The sequence below is a fragment of the Amblyomma maculatum genome, chromosome 1 (assembly GCF_055883805.1).
Source record: "Amblyomma maculatum isolate TAMU_Amacu chromosome 1, ASM5588380v1, whole genome shotgun sequence".
In the NCBI taxonomy this organism is placed as follows: domain Eukaryota; kingdom Metazoa; phylum Arthropoda; class Arachnida; order Ixodida; family Ixodidae; genus Amblyomma; species Amblyomma maculatum.
The window spans coordinates 94,940,233-94,957,087 of NC_139344.1; the positions used below are offsets into that span (position 1 = coordinate 94,940,233).

The following is a 16,855-nucleotide window of genomic DNA, read 5'->3' on the forward strand; positions in this document are numbered from 1 at the left end:
TGAAAGTACCAGACTAAAATGGTAAACAAGAAGTGAATCAAATAACTACAAGCAACCAACAGCAGCATTCGTGCTTCCGCATTACTCCAATGCAGATTATACAGTGCTCTAATTTTTTTTTTACTTGCTTAATGGCAGCTATCCTCGGTGCTCGCTGTGGGGTAGTCTAGCCTGTCGTCGGCGCATTGTCGCTAGGAGCAGCGCCAGCGCACGCTTGCTTTCTTTGTACTTTAATTATCGCCTTCCATTCTGTGTGACGCATTGTTCGTGTGCCGAGTCAGTCCTAAAACAAAGCGCCGCCACCCGAAGCGGTCGCGCATGCAGGTGGGCACGCCCCGGCGAAATGCGATTATTTATAGTTTATTTTGCAGCACCACATGCGTATGCGTGTGTTCTGTGCAAGGCACAAAAGTGACCGAAAGAAGCTCTGTTATAGCGTGGTAAAGCTATCTGAAAGCAGACATGTCACTGCTGCTTCCGTTATTACAGAAGACATACTGTTTCAATACAGTAGCTGTCAGTCGGCATCCATCTGTCGCTTCAAATTTTGGATACCCAAACGGGTCTTGTCTTCTGACCTAAATCCCTTCTGTAGAGACCCCACAGCACATCAACCAACTTTCACCAAGCAGCAGCTCAGAATACTGAAAAAAAAAAAAAAAAAAAAAAACGCTGAAATGAACGCATCAGCGTGTCTGCAAAGGCCGTTCCCACAAGACGCGAATATGGCGGCTGCTTCAGCTTCCAAAAATTCTAGAAACTAATCCGCCGTGCCCTTTGTCTCCCCCGCCCCCCCCCTTTTTTTTTCCTTGCATTGTCGCGACGCTCTTTCCGAAGCTGTTCATTGGAGAATTCAGATTGCCCGCGTGATTCACGTAACTATAAGGGGGTCATCGAAAGAAAGGCCGAGCTATAATGCTCTGTGGCTAGAGCCACCATACTGAACTCTTGCAGTATGGATCTGCTCTGGATACATGGATAGAATATAGGAGTGTCCCCTTTGAAACAGGGTGGTGGCAATTGTCACCATCCATTTCACATTTTTTTCTTTATATTTCTTTAATGCAAAAGACCCATTTATTCATTTTATTTATTATTTTTATTCTCACTTCTAACCTAATTCAGCCACCAACCTTCCAATCACTTTTTGCTGACTTCTGCCACAGATTCATTCTCTTCACCATTTTTACCTCTAAACCCTAGGGCGAGGTCTTAAGGAGAGCGGCTGCGCCTGCATCGACATCTGGATGAATGCCATAACATAAGTTGTTCAATTGTTCTAAGGCACCCTGATCTAGCCAATCTAGCTTCAAAGAATAGGCAGTGCCTCCCGAGTTATAGAATGATTCCTTCCTGTTCTGCCTTTTCCAGTTTTTAGTATAGTTCAACATTCTGCTTCTTTTTGATTGAATGAATCTGGCTTTTAGCTTGTTTTTTACCTGCTGTTTAGAGCTATTTATTTATCCATTCATGTGTCCTGCATACATTCCTAACCCTTTCCTGCAATTGTGAGCCTTTTTCACAACAGGTACAGTCGTGAGCAAAAGTGGTATACAGTCGTGCCCCGTTAATATGACCCCCGTTAATATGGACGACCCGGATTATGGACAGTTTTTCTGGGGACGAAACCTTTTTAATGTATTTATGCCTCGTTAATATGGAAACTCGCTGTCCGGACAATGGGCAGGGGAAGAATGCACGCGCCCCACTTGGGCCCATGTATTTTTGTCTCGTTAATATGGACAGTGCTTGAAAAAAAGCAGAGTAGTCCGAACGCAAGTTAAAGAAGGGCGCGCCGCCCGCGAACCTACACGACAGCCGATACGGCGGGATGCGTGAACGAGACCTGTGGGGTTGGAAAGAACTAAAGCGGGCGTGTTGCCGTTCTAAAGGAGGGGGGGGAGGGGAGCGCAAGAGCGGAGAGGAACGTATATAGCAAACCGAGGGTCAGCGTAAGAAAGACCCGAACCAGGAGATTTCTGGGTGCAGTGAAAGTGCCGCCGCAGTCGGGAAAACAGCAACATGTGATTGCAATAAATTCTGCTGAACGTGAACAGAGAGGCAGTAAAAGCGTAAGAAAGAAATGACAGGAAGAAAGACAAGTGCCTACAGTGGCGGTGGAAACTGAAGTTTTCTTTCCCAAAGCGCAATGTGTGTTCCATAAAGCCGTTAACGCTTTTCGGTGAGAGTTAAGACACTCACAAAGTAGAGCGACAAAAGAAAGGCGACGTACGAACACCCAACCGGGACCGAACGTCCCATCCTGGACGCGCTTCCCTCTCATGCTCCTGGTTTTCGTCCCTGTTGCGCTGCTGAACTGCCAAACTTTGCACACTAGGCAGTCCCTATGTCGGCTTTGCTTTGGGTCAACGATGCGGCCTTGACAAGGTCTGAGCTCTTCGTAGTCGGCTAGCCGTCGTTCTAAACTGTACTTCAGCTTGCAGTGTTTGTTTTATGGGAACATATAAAAACGGCGCCAAGCAGATGGGATGTTCGATAGCCCTCTGCATAGCAGCTTGCCAACTTGACTCCCTCGCTTTCTTACAGAAACAGTACAAGCAAAAAAAAAATAATCAGAAGAGCGGAAAGGCAGAAACGTTAACTAGGCAAAAAAGTGCACAGCATCAGGAGCCTGTAGCCCTCAACTTGAGTCTGGCTTTTGGCATGGCGGGAGTTAAACGCAAAAGAACAGAGCTGAACGTAGGCGCGAAAAAATCTGTGAATAAGAGCGGCAAAAGTTATCTCAGTCAATCCAAGCTGCGAGGGACTAGTATCGACAGCTAAGCTGTTTCCTCGCCTCAGGAGAATCTCAAGCAGCTACTTAGCGGCTACTTAGCTCAGTGAAGAGGCTATTTAGGAAGTGGCGGTGAGTAGAGAATCAGACGCTGATTCATCGGCCAGTGAGGAGTTCGTGCTCGAAAGTTCGACCAACACAAAGCCCAACATCACGGGTGTCATGGTAAGCGAGTCGCTTCAGACTGCACTACAATTTTTCGAAGACAACAACGACAGGGATAATGCACTCAAAATTTCCGGTGTTCTGTGAAGTTTCGAGTCCAGTGCACACCGTTATGTACAAAAGCAGTCGTTAACTACAATTCTCTTTTCTCAATAAAATCCTTTTTGTTTTTATTCATGACTCGTTATTATGGATGACTCGCTTTATGGACAGTTTTGGTCGGAAACCAAAGTGTCCATATTAACGAGGCACGACTGTACAAGACAGCCGGTGGCAGAGCTCTCGAAAACTGCATTGTAAATCTAGCAACAGCTACCTGGGATTGAGAAAATCCTGGCGGTGCCCCATTTTATCAACATGTATATGTCGCTTTTGCTGTCCCTGTCACTAGATGGCATTTCGATGCAGTTTTTCCAAGCTCTGTCACTAGTTGAGTGTTGTATACCACTTTTGCTCATGACTGTACCTTAGCTGCCCACCTGTTATTGTTCAGTTTTCTCGGTGTGCTACATATATTTTACCCAGAGCTTCCCATTCTTTCAAAGATGTCTAGCTCATATCCCGCTGTACTGCCTCCTTTGTAGTTTTGCCATAGGCATCCAGTGCTAGCTAATCTTCCATCTTTGACAGAACCCCATCACATTCCCAAACATAATCCCTGGAACCATTTTTCCTTTCCAAATATCCCTCAGTACTCCACCTCATACTTGTACCCTCACCATGCCCCATGTTTCATTATCCCAGCATCTTTTTGCCCTAACAGTCTGTTTGTGTTTCTATGCACATCAGTCTTCTGTTTACTCATAGCCTGAGAAAAAGAAAGGGGGGAGGGCATTTTAATGTTTAGCAGGCGATGTCTGCCTTGCCTAGTACACGGTCTTGTATCGTAAGCAGTAAGCACCTGATCAGTTAAACTTAAATCGCTGAAAATCATCAGACCTGACTTAATTGCACTAACTGAAGCCTAGAGCATCATCTTCCTATCCACAAGAATTAACCAGTTTTCAAATACTCCTGGCTATCTGCTAACAGTACAATATTAATATTGCTTGCATACATTAAACCAGGAAGCTGATGCTCTATGACTTTTCTGCCTAATCCATGGAACAGATTAAAACCTAGATTACTTTTTTGTAGCCTTCTTTCTATATTTATCATACAAAGCATGAACAGCAGTGGTGATAGAGGTCTACATTGTCTTGGCGATAGAGGTCAATATTGTCTTCTTTGCATATCTCAACAGTTGTCGCACTTCTTTTCCCTCCCACATAATTTCAACTTTGTTTCCGCATACTTCCAGTAGGAAATCAATTATCTCATGACCGATATCTTCATCTTAGTGTGTTCCACAGGGCTTTCCAGTTTATGTTCTCGTATGCCTCATTTATGCACAGGAAGGCTAAATAAAAGGGTTTGTTTTCTGCCCTAGCTATTTCTATACACCCAATGTATCATCCAGGTGTGTACCATATCTGAACCCATTCTGTAGTTCTCCAAGTGTGTTATTGCTTTCTACCTAGGACTGCATTTTATATTAAGCTGCCTGTAAATGTTATCATAATCGTTCTGAAGGATTTTATGTGCATCCTAAATCGAATTTGTTTTACTCTGTCACCAGCTGTTTGGAAGTCGCTTACTTTCTTGCTTCTTGAAGCAAGTTCCTTAATCAGCTTGTTTGGAATTTTGTGTATCCCAGTGGGTGTGCGTTTAGGAACATTTGTTTCCACCTTTCGCCAGTTTACATTGGTCAGTCTTTCTATTATGTTGTAATGTGCTGCTCCCTCATTTGGGGAGATTACCGTATCATTGCACTTAAGTGACTCTTCTATAATGCAAGTCACAGCGTTATCCCCTTTTAAACATTTTCCCTTGGTATTTTGGATCCATTCCAGATTTCTTGATGCTCTTTACCCAACCAGCTTATATGTTTCCAGGATTTTCTTTGTGCACCTTTAGTTGCATCATGAACTTCAGCCATCCAGTGATCAGTGAACTGCTTTTAGTCTAGACAATGGCCTACACTTCCAGTTTCTTTTGTCAATAAGATTCCCATTATTTGTCTGTTTCCTATGAGATAACTGCCTTCTTTGTCTCTCGGTGTTCCCTTGAAGGTTCCAATGTTGTTCGATGACTTCCAGCAGCTTGCTGCTTTTACTTTTCGTTTTCATGCTGAAAAGTAGTTCTAGCAGATTATAATCTCTTTTCCATGGGGACTTTCTTCATTGCTTCCTCATTGCCTGCTGCTATTAGCACTATTTGTTTAATTTTGCATTCCATTTTTCTTGTCTTTACTTTCCTTTTGATCAGGGTCCCCACCTGCAGACTAATCTGCTCATTATCATTTCCCACATTACTCCTCCTTTTTGTCCATTCTCATTTTTGCAAGCTTACTGTAGATTCCCTGTGACAGTAGGCAATAGTTAATGGTTGTCTGCCTGTTCCGGGATTCACATGATTTGTTCCTGACATCTAGTTGGTTTACTTTAACTAAGCTGTGCCACTCACAAAGTCTAGCATTAGTTTCCTGTTACAATCTGTATCCGTCCAAATCCTCGATGTAACTGATCCTGGTGTTAAAGTTCCTTTTTTTGCAGTTTTCTTTCTCGACCTCTTGTTGGACACGCTGCTGAGCTCGACCTCCATTACCAAGGTTTCTTTTTCACTTCCACGTACCTCTGTGCACCCCAGACCACGTAAAAAAGCTGCTGCCCAACCTGCCAGGCAGCAGCCAAACTCTGCTCCCATCCTTCCACTAAAATGGATGCCATGCACTTCCCTCTTATTTCTGCCTCTTCAAAGCCTTCCAGGCTCAACTTTCTTATATCACTATTAGGGACAGAATTTGTCTTTGCATATAACTTACCAATGCAAACCACCTGCACTGACATGTTTTATATCTTTAAAAAAAATCTATTTGCTAAGAAACACCCCTGGTTTATTGGTAGAGTATGTTATACATTACGCGAAGGTGATGGTTTGCAATCTCCGGCAGTGCGCAAATTTTGCTTCTGCTTTCTGATCAATTATCTTTGACATTAAAAAATAACTGATATCTCAGTGATCACCAATGCAATCCCTGTGCTTTCCTCTAATTACCAGGTGTTTCAAGGAAGCTAACCTCCAATATTTAAAAATAAGCTTTTTTGCAACATGACAGAATTATAACAGTTTTTGCAGACTTCAAGAAACAGGGAAATAATGTTAAGCAAGCTAGGATTTAGGCATCTAGTTGCAATCGAAGATCTGTTGCCAGCCATTAGCAATAGCCATATCAGTTTTTTAGAATCTTTAAAATGCAGTTACCCTCGCCACTGTGGCTCAAATTTTAGCTATCTTGTGCCAAAAGATGTAAGCTTCCGAAAAAGCCGCGCTCTAAGCACTGGCCCCAGTGCTGTATCAGTTATTAAAATGAAGTTACAGTGAAACATTAATCTTCCACGGTTACATCTTCTGCAAGCCACCAATCACGGAATACTACGATTTCAACAGAGGCCAATCCTGCACACATCTTCCACTAGAATTGCGAGAAGTTCAACTGTGACGTTGTTTTATATATATCTAGTTCTTTTCCTGCCAAAAATGCTTCTGTAAATGAGGTCATACCATGAGAGCAAAGTAAGAATTCAAGGGGACAAATTTTAAGCTTAGTTACTAAAAGCTGGCACTTTTTCAGTTGAATAATAAGGGTCTTATTAAACTTGTCCATTTCATAAAGTGTAAAAATATTTAGCATATTAGCAGCAGTTGCCCTACTTTAATGCACTGACTTTCCTGTTCTATCCTCTAGAACTTAGCAGAAATACATGTGGCACTAATACATGTGGGGGGGAAGCCCACCATTAAGCTTTAAATATGGGCTTTTTGAGGTATAAAAATGGCTGCGTGCCATACTAATACCAGTGTCGGTAGACACCACTAAAACAGATGAGTTATCACATCTTAAGCAGGTAAACTAATTTTCGATATTTAACTTTCACCTCTCGGCACTGTGGTTCAGCAAACTTTGGATAGAACGTTTATGTATGCATAAAGCAGCACATGCTACTCTATGGCACATTACAGTCTCTCCCATGTGGGCTGGAGCAGCAAAGAGCGGCAAGCTGCACAGCATGGGCAGGACAGCAGAGGTCATGTAGCGCTGCACCATTAAGTAACGCGAGCTGTGGGGTGTTCCTTTGCTTTGAAATTGGCCAAAATTTTTCAAGCCATGGCACTAGGTGTAATCGCATTTTTGAAGTTCTAAAAACTACATGGTTCTTACTAATGGCCAACTATAAATTTCCACTTGCAACCAGATGCCCAGCTATAAATAATACTAGTTAAAAGTTTACAATCAGAAATTGGTTAACCAGCTTAGTAGCTAATATGGGTGACCTATTTTCTGATGTCCGCCAGCACTTCTATGCCACTGAAGCAATCTTTATACCACAGAAAGCCCATTTTTCAAAACTTAGTGATCACCTCATATGTGAGCCCTGGAAATTCCACTAAAACTGGAAAAATCTCCCAATTTATCTCATTTTCGCTCTGCATTTCCCTGCAATCAGGCACATTTTGCTTTCATGCCTGGACTTAGCCTGTTTTACCTTCACACATGCTATGGAACGAAAAATGGTAGGGGTAACATTAAGAGATAGAAAGCGTGCAGAGTGGGTCAGAGAAATAACTCAAGTTACTGACATTCTAGTAGAAATTAAGAAGAAGAAATGGACATGGGCAGGACATGTAGTGCGAAGAGAGGATAACCGATGGTCGCTGAGGGTAACAAACTGGATTCCAAGGGAAGGAAAGCGTAGCAGGAGGCGGCAGAAAGTTAGGTGGGCGGATGAGATTAAGAAGTTCGCAGGGGTCAAGTGGATGCAGCTAGCACAGAACCGGGTTAAGTGGAGAAATATGGGAGAGGCCTTCGCCCTGCAGTGGGTATAATCAGGCTGATGATGATGATGACCTTCACACAGTATTGCAATAGACCTCTCCCTGACTGTGTGATGTGCATACTGCCTCATAACCACTTAACCATGGGCTGCCACAGTATTATCACAGTCATATACAACTAAAAAATGAAGCGGCAAATGCGCTTCAGCCAATGGCATTGACTTATTATATGATAGTACAAAGACTTCATTGGAGCGAAAAGCAGGAGTCAGCTGTCTCACACTTGCCACCCGATATCAGACAGGTGGCAAGAATCACCAGTCACGATTGGCAGGTAACAACAAAAAAAAAAAAAAAAGTTTTTCTCCTATTTTGTGGAATATATCAGAAGGCGGCTATGTGTGTGGTAATGTGTGGTCGTGCATGGCAGCTCGCAAGGTTTTCTATTCTATTGCATTGTCACAGCTAATGGTAATTGTCGCAGTTTTCTTAACGGCATTGCGGCTAATCCCATTGCACCTGCTAGCACATCACAGGAAGCTGGCGAAGCAAGGTGATTACCCATGGCTTCATGACAGTCAGTCGATACCATTGGCTGGAAGGCCTCCTTGAGGGGCATTTGCCAAATCACTCGCAAGTTGTATCTGAATACAGATAGCACTGTGCAGCATTCTGCAAATTGAAAGTCACCATGTATCTACGCTTACAGCTACACTGGTTCCCAACAAATGCAAAATATAGCAATTTCATTTTCACCATCCACATTACAAAGGCACCACTTTAGTGTTTTCTGCAGATGGTAAAAAACACTCACTGGATTTTCGCAATCATGGATGTACGATTTTTGTCCACTTCAGACAAGCAAATCCCAGTTCAACTTGTAGTTGTGTGGCTATGCTAAGGGTTGCATGTCGTATACCCGCAACATATTCAAACACAAGAGGGTTCACCAAGAAGCTCGGTGTATCAGCTCTGTAGTACACGATGCTATACGAAACTCACTTTACTCAAATGCATGTTTCAATGCCACAGACTAGTATATGTTTGTAGCATGTAATTCACACTGCTGCCATCAAAAACGGTAAATTTCACTGTCTAGTGGTTGGGAACAAAACAAATTTTCAAGTAGCCGGTCAAGCCTATTACTATGTACCAGTGCTTCAGTAGGAGTGCTGAACACTCGACAGCTTGGTTGACAACTGAGTGCTGCACAGGCACAAAGAACAAAGTCAGCAGATGCCGACTTTGGTCATGACCTGCATAATAACTTCCATTACAAGTCATCATGTGTGAATCATTAAACAGTTTATCTATGAAGGCATGAACATGCCAACATACACAGGCCATTCGCACGAAAATATTTAGTCTATATGCCATTTTGTAGACATGTAAACACTAGAAAATTCCTCATATGTAGCAAGATTACCTTTCCCCTGACATGAGTTCCAAGGACCAGTGCGTTGCGCAGATCAGCGAACACCCGAGTGGGAAAATTATTCACGAGCACTCCATTACAGTACCTCTTGCTTATTTATCTTCCTCACAGTGAGGGTCGGGTGTCCACCAAAAGACAGTAGTTACCTGCCCTTTCCTTTACTCAGACTTGACCTTTTTTTTCCTTCTTTTTTTCTTTTTCAAAAATGGTATTTACTCTAAAGCAATACAAGTGTCAAAGGTTCACCTACAGGTGGCAACTACTGCAGCAAAAGGAGAGAAGCCTACAGGCTTTAGAATGCAGGCATACTGGCAGCCACAGAGGTTCGAATGCATGCCATTAATTCATGTAACGGTTTATTCACGCACTCATTTCAGGCTCCAAAAGCCATGGACTTGCTTGCATGTGCATAATACCTTCAAAGTGCTGCAAATGCAAATCTGTAGATACACACTGATTACAGCCCTCACACATGCACAGGTTGCTCCACTCAGCTAGTGGAATGAGTGCTACCGTTTAGTGCCTGTGCTAACTGAACACAGTTTTCTGAAAGTGTGGGTCACTCCTGGCTGCTTTAAAATTGGGGGGCCATTTGGGCTCCCCCTTTAAAGGGTATGACGCAACGGCGTTAATGGCTCCCGTTTGGCAGCTTGCCTTGGGTGTCCTCAATCGGGTACATGCGTTTTGCTACTCACTTGCTCAATAATCCTTTAACCTGTGTTTCTATTATCCCACATTAGATGAAAAATCACCAAACATAGATATAAAGCACCACTTTAGCAGCCTGTCCGACCATGCCTACATGTCCTAGGGGCAGAACATCTAACTCAGGACCCAAATTCCGATTTCACCGTCCCATCTCAAAGGGGAAGTCAGAGTTGGTAGTGCCTATCAACTCAGCAGTGTCATGCAGTCTTGCGACGTCACAAGTCAATGCACGGCCATATCACCCACCAACTGCCACCTGCCAGAGCCATGCCCGTGATTGTTCGCTCACAACCCTGAAAATGGACTTTCTCGGATCTTTTAATTTTAGCCCATTAAAATGAGCCTGACTGAGCATCATAAATCTTTCTATTCGCACAAGATTAAGTTCAGTCATCCTCACCATTTCTATATGGGTTATCAATTTCATGTGCACAGTGCTGGAATACAAAGCTTTTACCTTGGCAAGATGAAACTTGAAATTAAGAGGTACCATATGCAAATGACAAGGTTTTCCCTACACGAGGCTGGCTGCCCATGTCTGCAATTATCCGTCGCCCATCACTGCATTAGGTTATGATTTAACCAGAGGTAGCTTGACTTGCCAGTGCACAAGGTGCAAAATTATACTGCTCGGCAAAATTGTCCACTGCTAGCGTAAATCGTGACTATTTGAATGCCACGTTTTACACATGATCAAATTATCACTGTGCAGGCAAGCACAAACTTGTTCTTGTTTCTAGCTTGGCATCCAGGCACTCGTGTAGTCACAAGAATAAGGCAGTAAAGAGCAATCGTGATGCTCACTCTTCTGCAATTTAAAAACAAAACTACATCACAAGAGAGAGCATGTGGGCTGCGTCGTATGAAATGCAGTGTTGCAATTTGGCATAGGATTAAAGAAGGAGCTGCGCAAACAGCAGGAGCACACGCCTATCACAAATCTGCTTCCTTTGTGCACACAGATTTCTTGCTACTGCCTCCCTTCTACAAACAGCTACATGAGAGTAATGATGAGATGACCCTCTGTGGCAGCACATTGGTTAGGGCACTTGGCCAATGTGCCAAAGAACTTGAGTTCAACCCCAGAGGCCGCATTTTGATGGAGGCAAAACGCAAGCAATGGTCATGTGCTGCCAGTGCGTGTTATGAAGATCCCCAGGTGGCAGAAGTTACTCCGGAGCCCTCCACTATGGCACCCTCTCTCTCTTTCCCTTTGAACTCCCTTGATTCCTTGCCTTGTGGCACTGTATCTACTTTTCATCTTTTCCTCCAAAGTCTCATGAAGCATGAGTAACTCTGTGGTTCTTCTCTATTATTATTATTATTATTATTATTATTACTGTTTTTAATGAGAAATTGCATCTTCCTTAAATACTCAATCCCCCTCATTGACAAATCCATCTGGGGGAAGCCAGGCGAATGAGTTAAATAACTACAAATGCAATTTTCACATTTAATCTGCTGTGCAGACTTCGGCATGTAACAAGGGTGGGTGTCATGTGTTACAGTGGTTCCACTAGGAACTCCTTCACATCAGTTTGCTTTAATTCAGTGCTATATACAGAGAAGAAAATGAAACTTTTATGCAAGGCAGCACTCTGAATAACAGAGAAAAAGCTGTACTGAAGGTGGAAGAGTGTGCTTCACAGCATCGCATGAGTATTAATTTAAAAAAAAAAAAAGGAAGAAATATATAACAAAAATATACCATTGTAAGCTTGGCTTTGTGTTAAAATTCCACTTGTTAATGGGAAATACATTGCAAATGATAAATTGTGCTTTCTTTTAAAAGTTCATTTCATTTATTTATATTTGCTCCAAGAACACTGCAACAAAATTGGACAGCAGGAGTAAACACTGACAGCACACCCTTAGAGGAGATCCAAGCACTACGAAACTGTGAAGCACACGAAAATAAATAACAAGCATGCTAAGGTAAAGGTGCTGAACAGCAGTCTTTAACAAATGGCTATTAGCAACGATCCTGAAGCTGCTGGATGTGTCAGCGGTCAGTCCTTGTGCATTAACTGAAGACAGGATGGGAATGAAGCCCTGACATATGTGTGAGTCCCCCTTTTGCCAGAAGAAAGAAAAATAAGGACCAGGGGAAAGGACATCAACTTGGCTGCCATACATGGCAGCTACTGTGGCAAAAAAAAAGAAGCGCAAGGGCACTGAAGGGCTCAGCCCTGCCCTTCTGTGCTTGTCAACACAGACATTCTACACTATCACCACTTCAGCTCCCTCAGCCAACCAGGCATCGTACAGGTGAGCACACCAGGGAATTTCAAGACGCACTCCTATGCCACTTGGGCAGGGTCACTCCCTAACCGCCTGCCGGCCGCTCAAGTTGCTCTCTAGAGCCCAGCACAGCAGAGACAATTTCAAGACGCACTCCTATGCACTTGGGCAAGATCACTCTCCAACCTCCTGCTGGCCTTCTTGCTTTCCTGAGTCCTGCCTAGCAGTGTCCTCGGCACAATCAGGCCCATCCACGTCCATCGGCTCCGGCCGGGCAGCATCCTCTTCATCCTCATCTTCATCCTCTTCAGAGCTGTCCTCCTCACCACAGTCTGAAGTGTGCAGCACTATCATTCCATCAAAGGAGCACAGACACCGATCACACTTCTCAATGTGGCACACACGAACATGACAGCGCCGCATGTGCTTCTCTTTCAGGTGTTCTGCTAAGTCCTCCACACTCTCTTTACAAGCAACACACCGAGTGGCCGGCGAAGGCTCGGCTGCTTCCGCAGGGGGAGCAGGGGCGGCCACCTTTGTTGGGGCCACCTCCTCAATCTTACTCCCGGAGACTGGGGGCTTGGGAACAGGTTTCACTGGTGCACTGGGGACTTCCTTTGGCTCAGACTTGGGCTCAGCCTTTGCAGGAATGGCTGCTGCCTTAGCCGGAGCCAGAGGAGCAGCCGAAGGTGGAGTCACAGTAGGCCTCTTTGCGGGTCGGTCATCTGAGGCAGGAGTGGACGAGGAGCGCTTCATGGCCCCACTGTGCACTGTGTACACGTGGGTTTCAAAAAGCTTGTAAAGATTGAATGTCGCTGTGCACACTGTGCACTTGTAGGACAGGTGGGCTGGCTTTAACACTACTCGATGCACCTGCACAACAACAACAAAGACTGATATCTACAGCACTTACAGATTAATAAAATGGGAAAGAGTGAAACAACTTATTTCTCACCTGACTCATGTGGGCGACCAGCTTGGAGGCATAGATGCGGCCGCACACAGTGCAACGGCCGCCATCCTGACCAGAGTTGGCCAGGTCTTGCATGTTGGATGTGACCAGGCCATGTGCACCAAGCAAATGACGTTCAAGGCCTTGGTCTGTGAAAAAACGCCACTGGCACTTCTGGCAGTTGAGAGGAGGACGAGAGGCCAGCATCTTGGGGTGGATCTTCACCTTGTGTATCCACTGCATGTGTGTGCGTAGCTGCTCCAGGTCTTTGATGTAGCCATCGCAGATCTCACAGATGACAAAGGCTGCACCTGACCCACTAGACTCAAGGATCACAGGTGTTCGTGGTCGCTGGCCTGGCGGGGCTTGCTGCTGTGCTGGCAAAGGTGCTGTGGCACGGGGAGCTGGCCTTGTGTTGCCATTATTAGAAGAAGGTGTTGGCGCACGAGCAACAGTCACGGTCAGTTGAGGACTTCCATTGAGCAGAGGAATCACCTCCGAACCACTTCCAACAACTTGAAACACTTGGTTTGGCACAGGAGCTGGCTGGATCAAGGCTAGCCTTGGGCGCCCACGTCCACGGTTCTGGTTCAATGAGGCAGCTGATGCCAGCTGCTGATAGAGTGGAGGAGCTGCTCCTCTAGGCCCTGCTAGAGCAGGGGCTCCATTCCGGCTTAGTGCAGCATAAGTGCGGTTCTGGGAGCCCTTAACTGGAGCTGTAGGGTTGCTACCCAATGCCATGAAGAATTTTTCATAAGTCTTGATGTCCTCTATAGTGATAGGTTTGGCTGTGACTCCTGGAGGCTGAAAGTCTCCAGAAGGCAGCTGGTTCATGTTGCTATTGAAATACTTCTGGCAACGGTTGACGTGACCACTCGCTTTAGTTTTAAGGTTAGTCTCAAAGGGACAAAATGGGCATTCATAGAACTGAGGGGGGGCCTCCATTGTTGGCAGTCGATTGTGGATAGCCTCCATGTGGAATACAATGGCTTTGGCATCACGTGTCACAAAGTTGCAGAAACTGCACTGAAGTTCACGACGTGACGTGAAGTGTGGCGTTAGTAAGTGGCCTTCTAACACAAGGTTTGATTCAGTTTTAAAATCGCACACTCTACAAGGTTTTACCTTGAAAGTGTAAGGAGCATTTGCAATTTTAGCTTGTTGGTGCGCTTCACTGAGCCTACGGTGCTCCTCTATCATCTCTTGTGTACGACCACCTGCCTTCTTCATTTCGCGCTCTTTTAGCCTTATTAGGTCTCGGTTGAATACTTCGAGAGCTCGACTCAGGCCTAGCCCAATCAGAAACTCTCCTGCAGTGCTCGCAAAGTAGTCAGCCACAGAGTTCCCTCCTTTTCCTAAAGGGGGCACTCTCTTCTTTTCAGGTTTTTTCTCACGGGCTGCACCATTCTCAGTCAAAAACTGGTCCGGCTTCTTTATAAGTAAAGGGGTCACCAAAGAAGGAGCTTCTAGCAGGGCTTCTAGCTCTTCCATCCGAAAGTCGCCAGATTTTGGCATTGTCACTGGCACATACTTGCCAATTTTCACGTAACGGCGAAGAAACTTGGGAAGGTTAGGTTGAACTTTACCGTCCTCGTCCTCTCCCTCATCCTCCTCTTGTTCTTGCTGTTCTGGTGTTTCTTTGCTTGTTTTATTATCAGGGATGTTCTGAGGATCTTTTGAGAGCACCTGACTGTCATCAGAGATACCATTGCGGCCTTGCTCAGAACTACTCGAGTCATTATCATTGGCATCATTTGGCTGTGATGCAGCGCTACTATCTTCCTCCGCCTTTGTGTTCATTGTTGCCCCTTCCATCTTCTCCGCACTGCTAGAGAGAAAAAAGACAAAGCGCTATAATAAATCTGGTCTGCTTAATACAAATGATGAGCACGTGACACCAACCCTCAAGAACAACTGCTAATGGGCCCTTTGCAGAGCTCCCAAGTTTCACTTTCTAGTGCACTGCAATCCTATTTGTCCTGACAGGGCAGCCTGCACTGAAGAATCCCACAACATGCATAAAATACCACTCATTTTCCCCATATACACACTTACTGCACACCGCAGTTACAAGCTCCATTAGAGAGGGGAGTAGTTCCTTCCAACCCATTGGTCAGCGGGCCCACACAGCAACCACACGCAAGCATTAAACTTGTTCCAGTGCTATGCCTAATTTCTATCTCTGTAAAGAAAGTTCTTTTTTTTTTTCATCTGCAAGTAAGCTGACTTGTTTGTGTTTTGCAGGGCAACAATCATGAAGGATATGAAAAGCATGAAATTTATTTAGACCACTTCTTGTTTTTGAAAGACCATACCTGAGAAGTACCCTGCCATGATTAAATTGAACTGCCATAAGCCACTAAATGTCCAAGCCACTCAAAATCGTGTCAGAATGCAAAATAATATACGAAGTTCACTGATAATACATTGCATAATGAATGTAATATTACAGCTCCAATACAGTGATAAACATTCTGAAAATTAAACCAACTTGCATATATAGACTGCTTTGACTGTTCAAATGACTCTTCATCAATAGTATTAATAGCTTGCTAAATGTACAAAAAAGGACTACTACAAAATGGAATGCATAAAATACTGCATTCCTTTTACCTGTTGATGCCACACTGCATGTCAATTCCAAACCATGCAACACCAACTCAAACAGCTATTCATTCTTGGTTTGCACAACCAATGTTGTCAGCATACACAAAGGAACTATAAAACTGAACATCAATGTATCTAGATGGTTAAAACTGCGTTGAAGGCTGTCAATAAGTTCTTGCAAAAACAAATTTAGAAGAAAAATAATGCCCACGGTGAGAAATGGCCTTGTACACTTCATGTACACTTTTTTTCCGAAGGAGAAGCTCTTAGCAATCTTTATTGGTTTGGTTTATGGGGTTTGACGTCCGAAAGTGGCTCATGCCCCTGTCACACGGGCACGGCTGAAGTCCTTTCAACTCCCTTCACTAAAGGTTGTCTTTATCTTGAGGGAGATACGTGCAGTGTCAGACTGCAGTCATTTAGGAAAGGAAGCTTAAGGAAGTTCCTAGCAAAAGGAAATCCGCGATCTCCTTTGAAGGGTGAAGAGAGTACTCTTGTTTGAAAGTTACTTTACTTCCTCATCGCTAAATAAATAAACTGTTTCTTCAGTAATTTTATTTTTGCTGTTAAATATATTAGCTTTATCGCGTAAGATTAGTATTTCAGCTTGGTTAGTTGTTTCTGATTTATGCGACAGCACCATACTCTCGTTTGAATGCGTCTGCGTCACTTGTTTTGATTTGTTGCACGCATGCACGTGCATGCGCGCGCAGCTCACACATGTACACGGCGGGCTGAGACTGCTGGTATGGTTATCACTCCTTCTACGACCACAATGCGCCAAAACATGAGCACACTGATAACCACAGTCGACGGAATGACGGAAGAGAGCGGCAGTGTGGTGCAGCGGCAGGGACGCTGAGTCGCAAAAACTGCACGTGGTGTCCAGCAGAGCGGACGAAAACCTTGCGTTTAGAACATGCTCGTTGTTTTTAATATCCGCATTCTAGCTTATAAGATGAGATTCCATTTGAAAAGACCGCACAGGACAGGCATTAAGAAGACAGACTACCCTCACATTCATGTGCAGGCACTCTCAATGATTCTTTTCAAAAACATAATCAAAAAGCTGTCGCCG

The 16,855-nt window shown here is 44.3% G+C and overlaps 2 protein-coding genes across 9 annotated transcripts in view; one reads left to right on the plus strand and one right to left on the minus strand.

Annotated features, from left to right (window-relative positions):
* Nucleotides 1-16,855, plus strand: part of LOC146203236 (uncharacterized protein KIAA1143 homolog) — a 168,184-nt gene that overhangs the window by 69,162 nt on the left and 82,167 nt on the right. The gene's annotated exons all lie outside the window — the stretch shown is intronic.
* The window catches only part of MEP-1 (zinc finger protein MEP-1), a 34,020-nt gene continuing 28,581 nt past the window's right edge, over nt 11,417-16,855 (minus strand). For 6 of the 8 annotated variants that reach the window (XM_084588592.1, XM_084588596.1, XM_084588594.1 and 3 more), the window contains exons 4-5: nt 13,174-14,998; nt 11,417-13,091 (exon numbers count right to left, since the gene is read on the minus strand). In XM_084588592.1, coding sequence (XP_084444718.1) covers nt 12,393-13,091; nt 13,174-14,998 — 2,524 coding nt within the window. In that variant the 3' untranslated portion in view covers nt 11,417-12,392. The remainder of the gene's footprint in view (nt 13,092-13,173; nt 14,999-16,855) is intronic. The other 2 variants (XM_084588595.1, XM_084588599.1) reach the window with 1 other exon arrangement.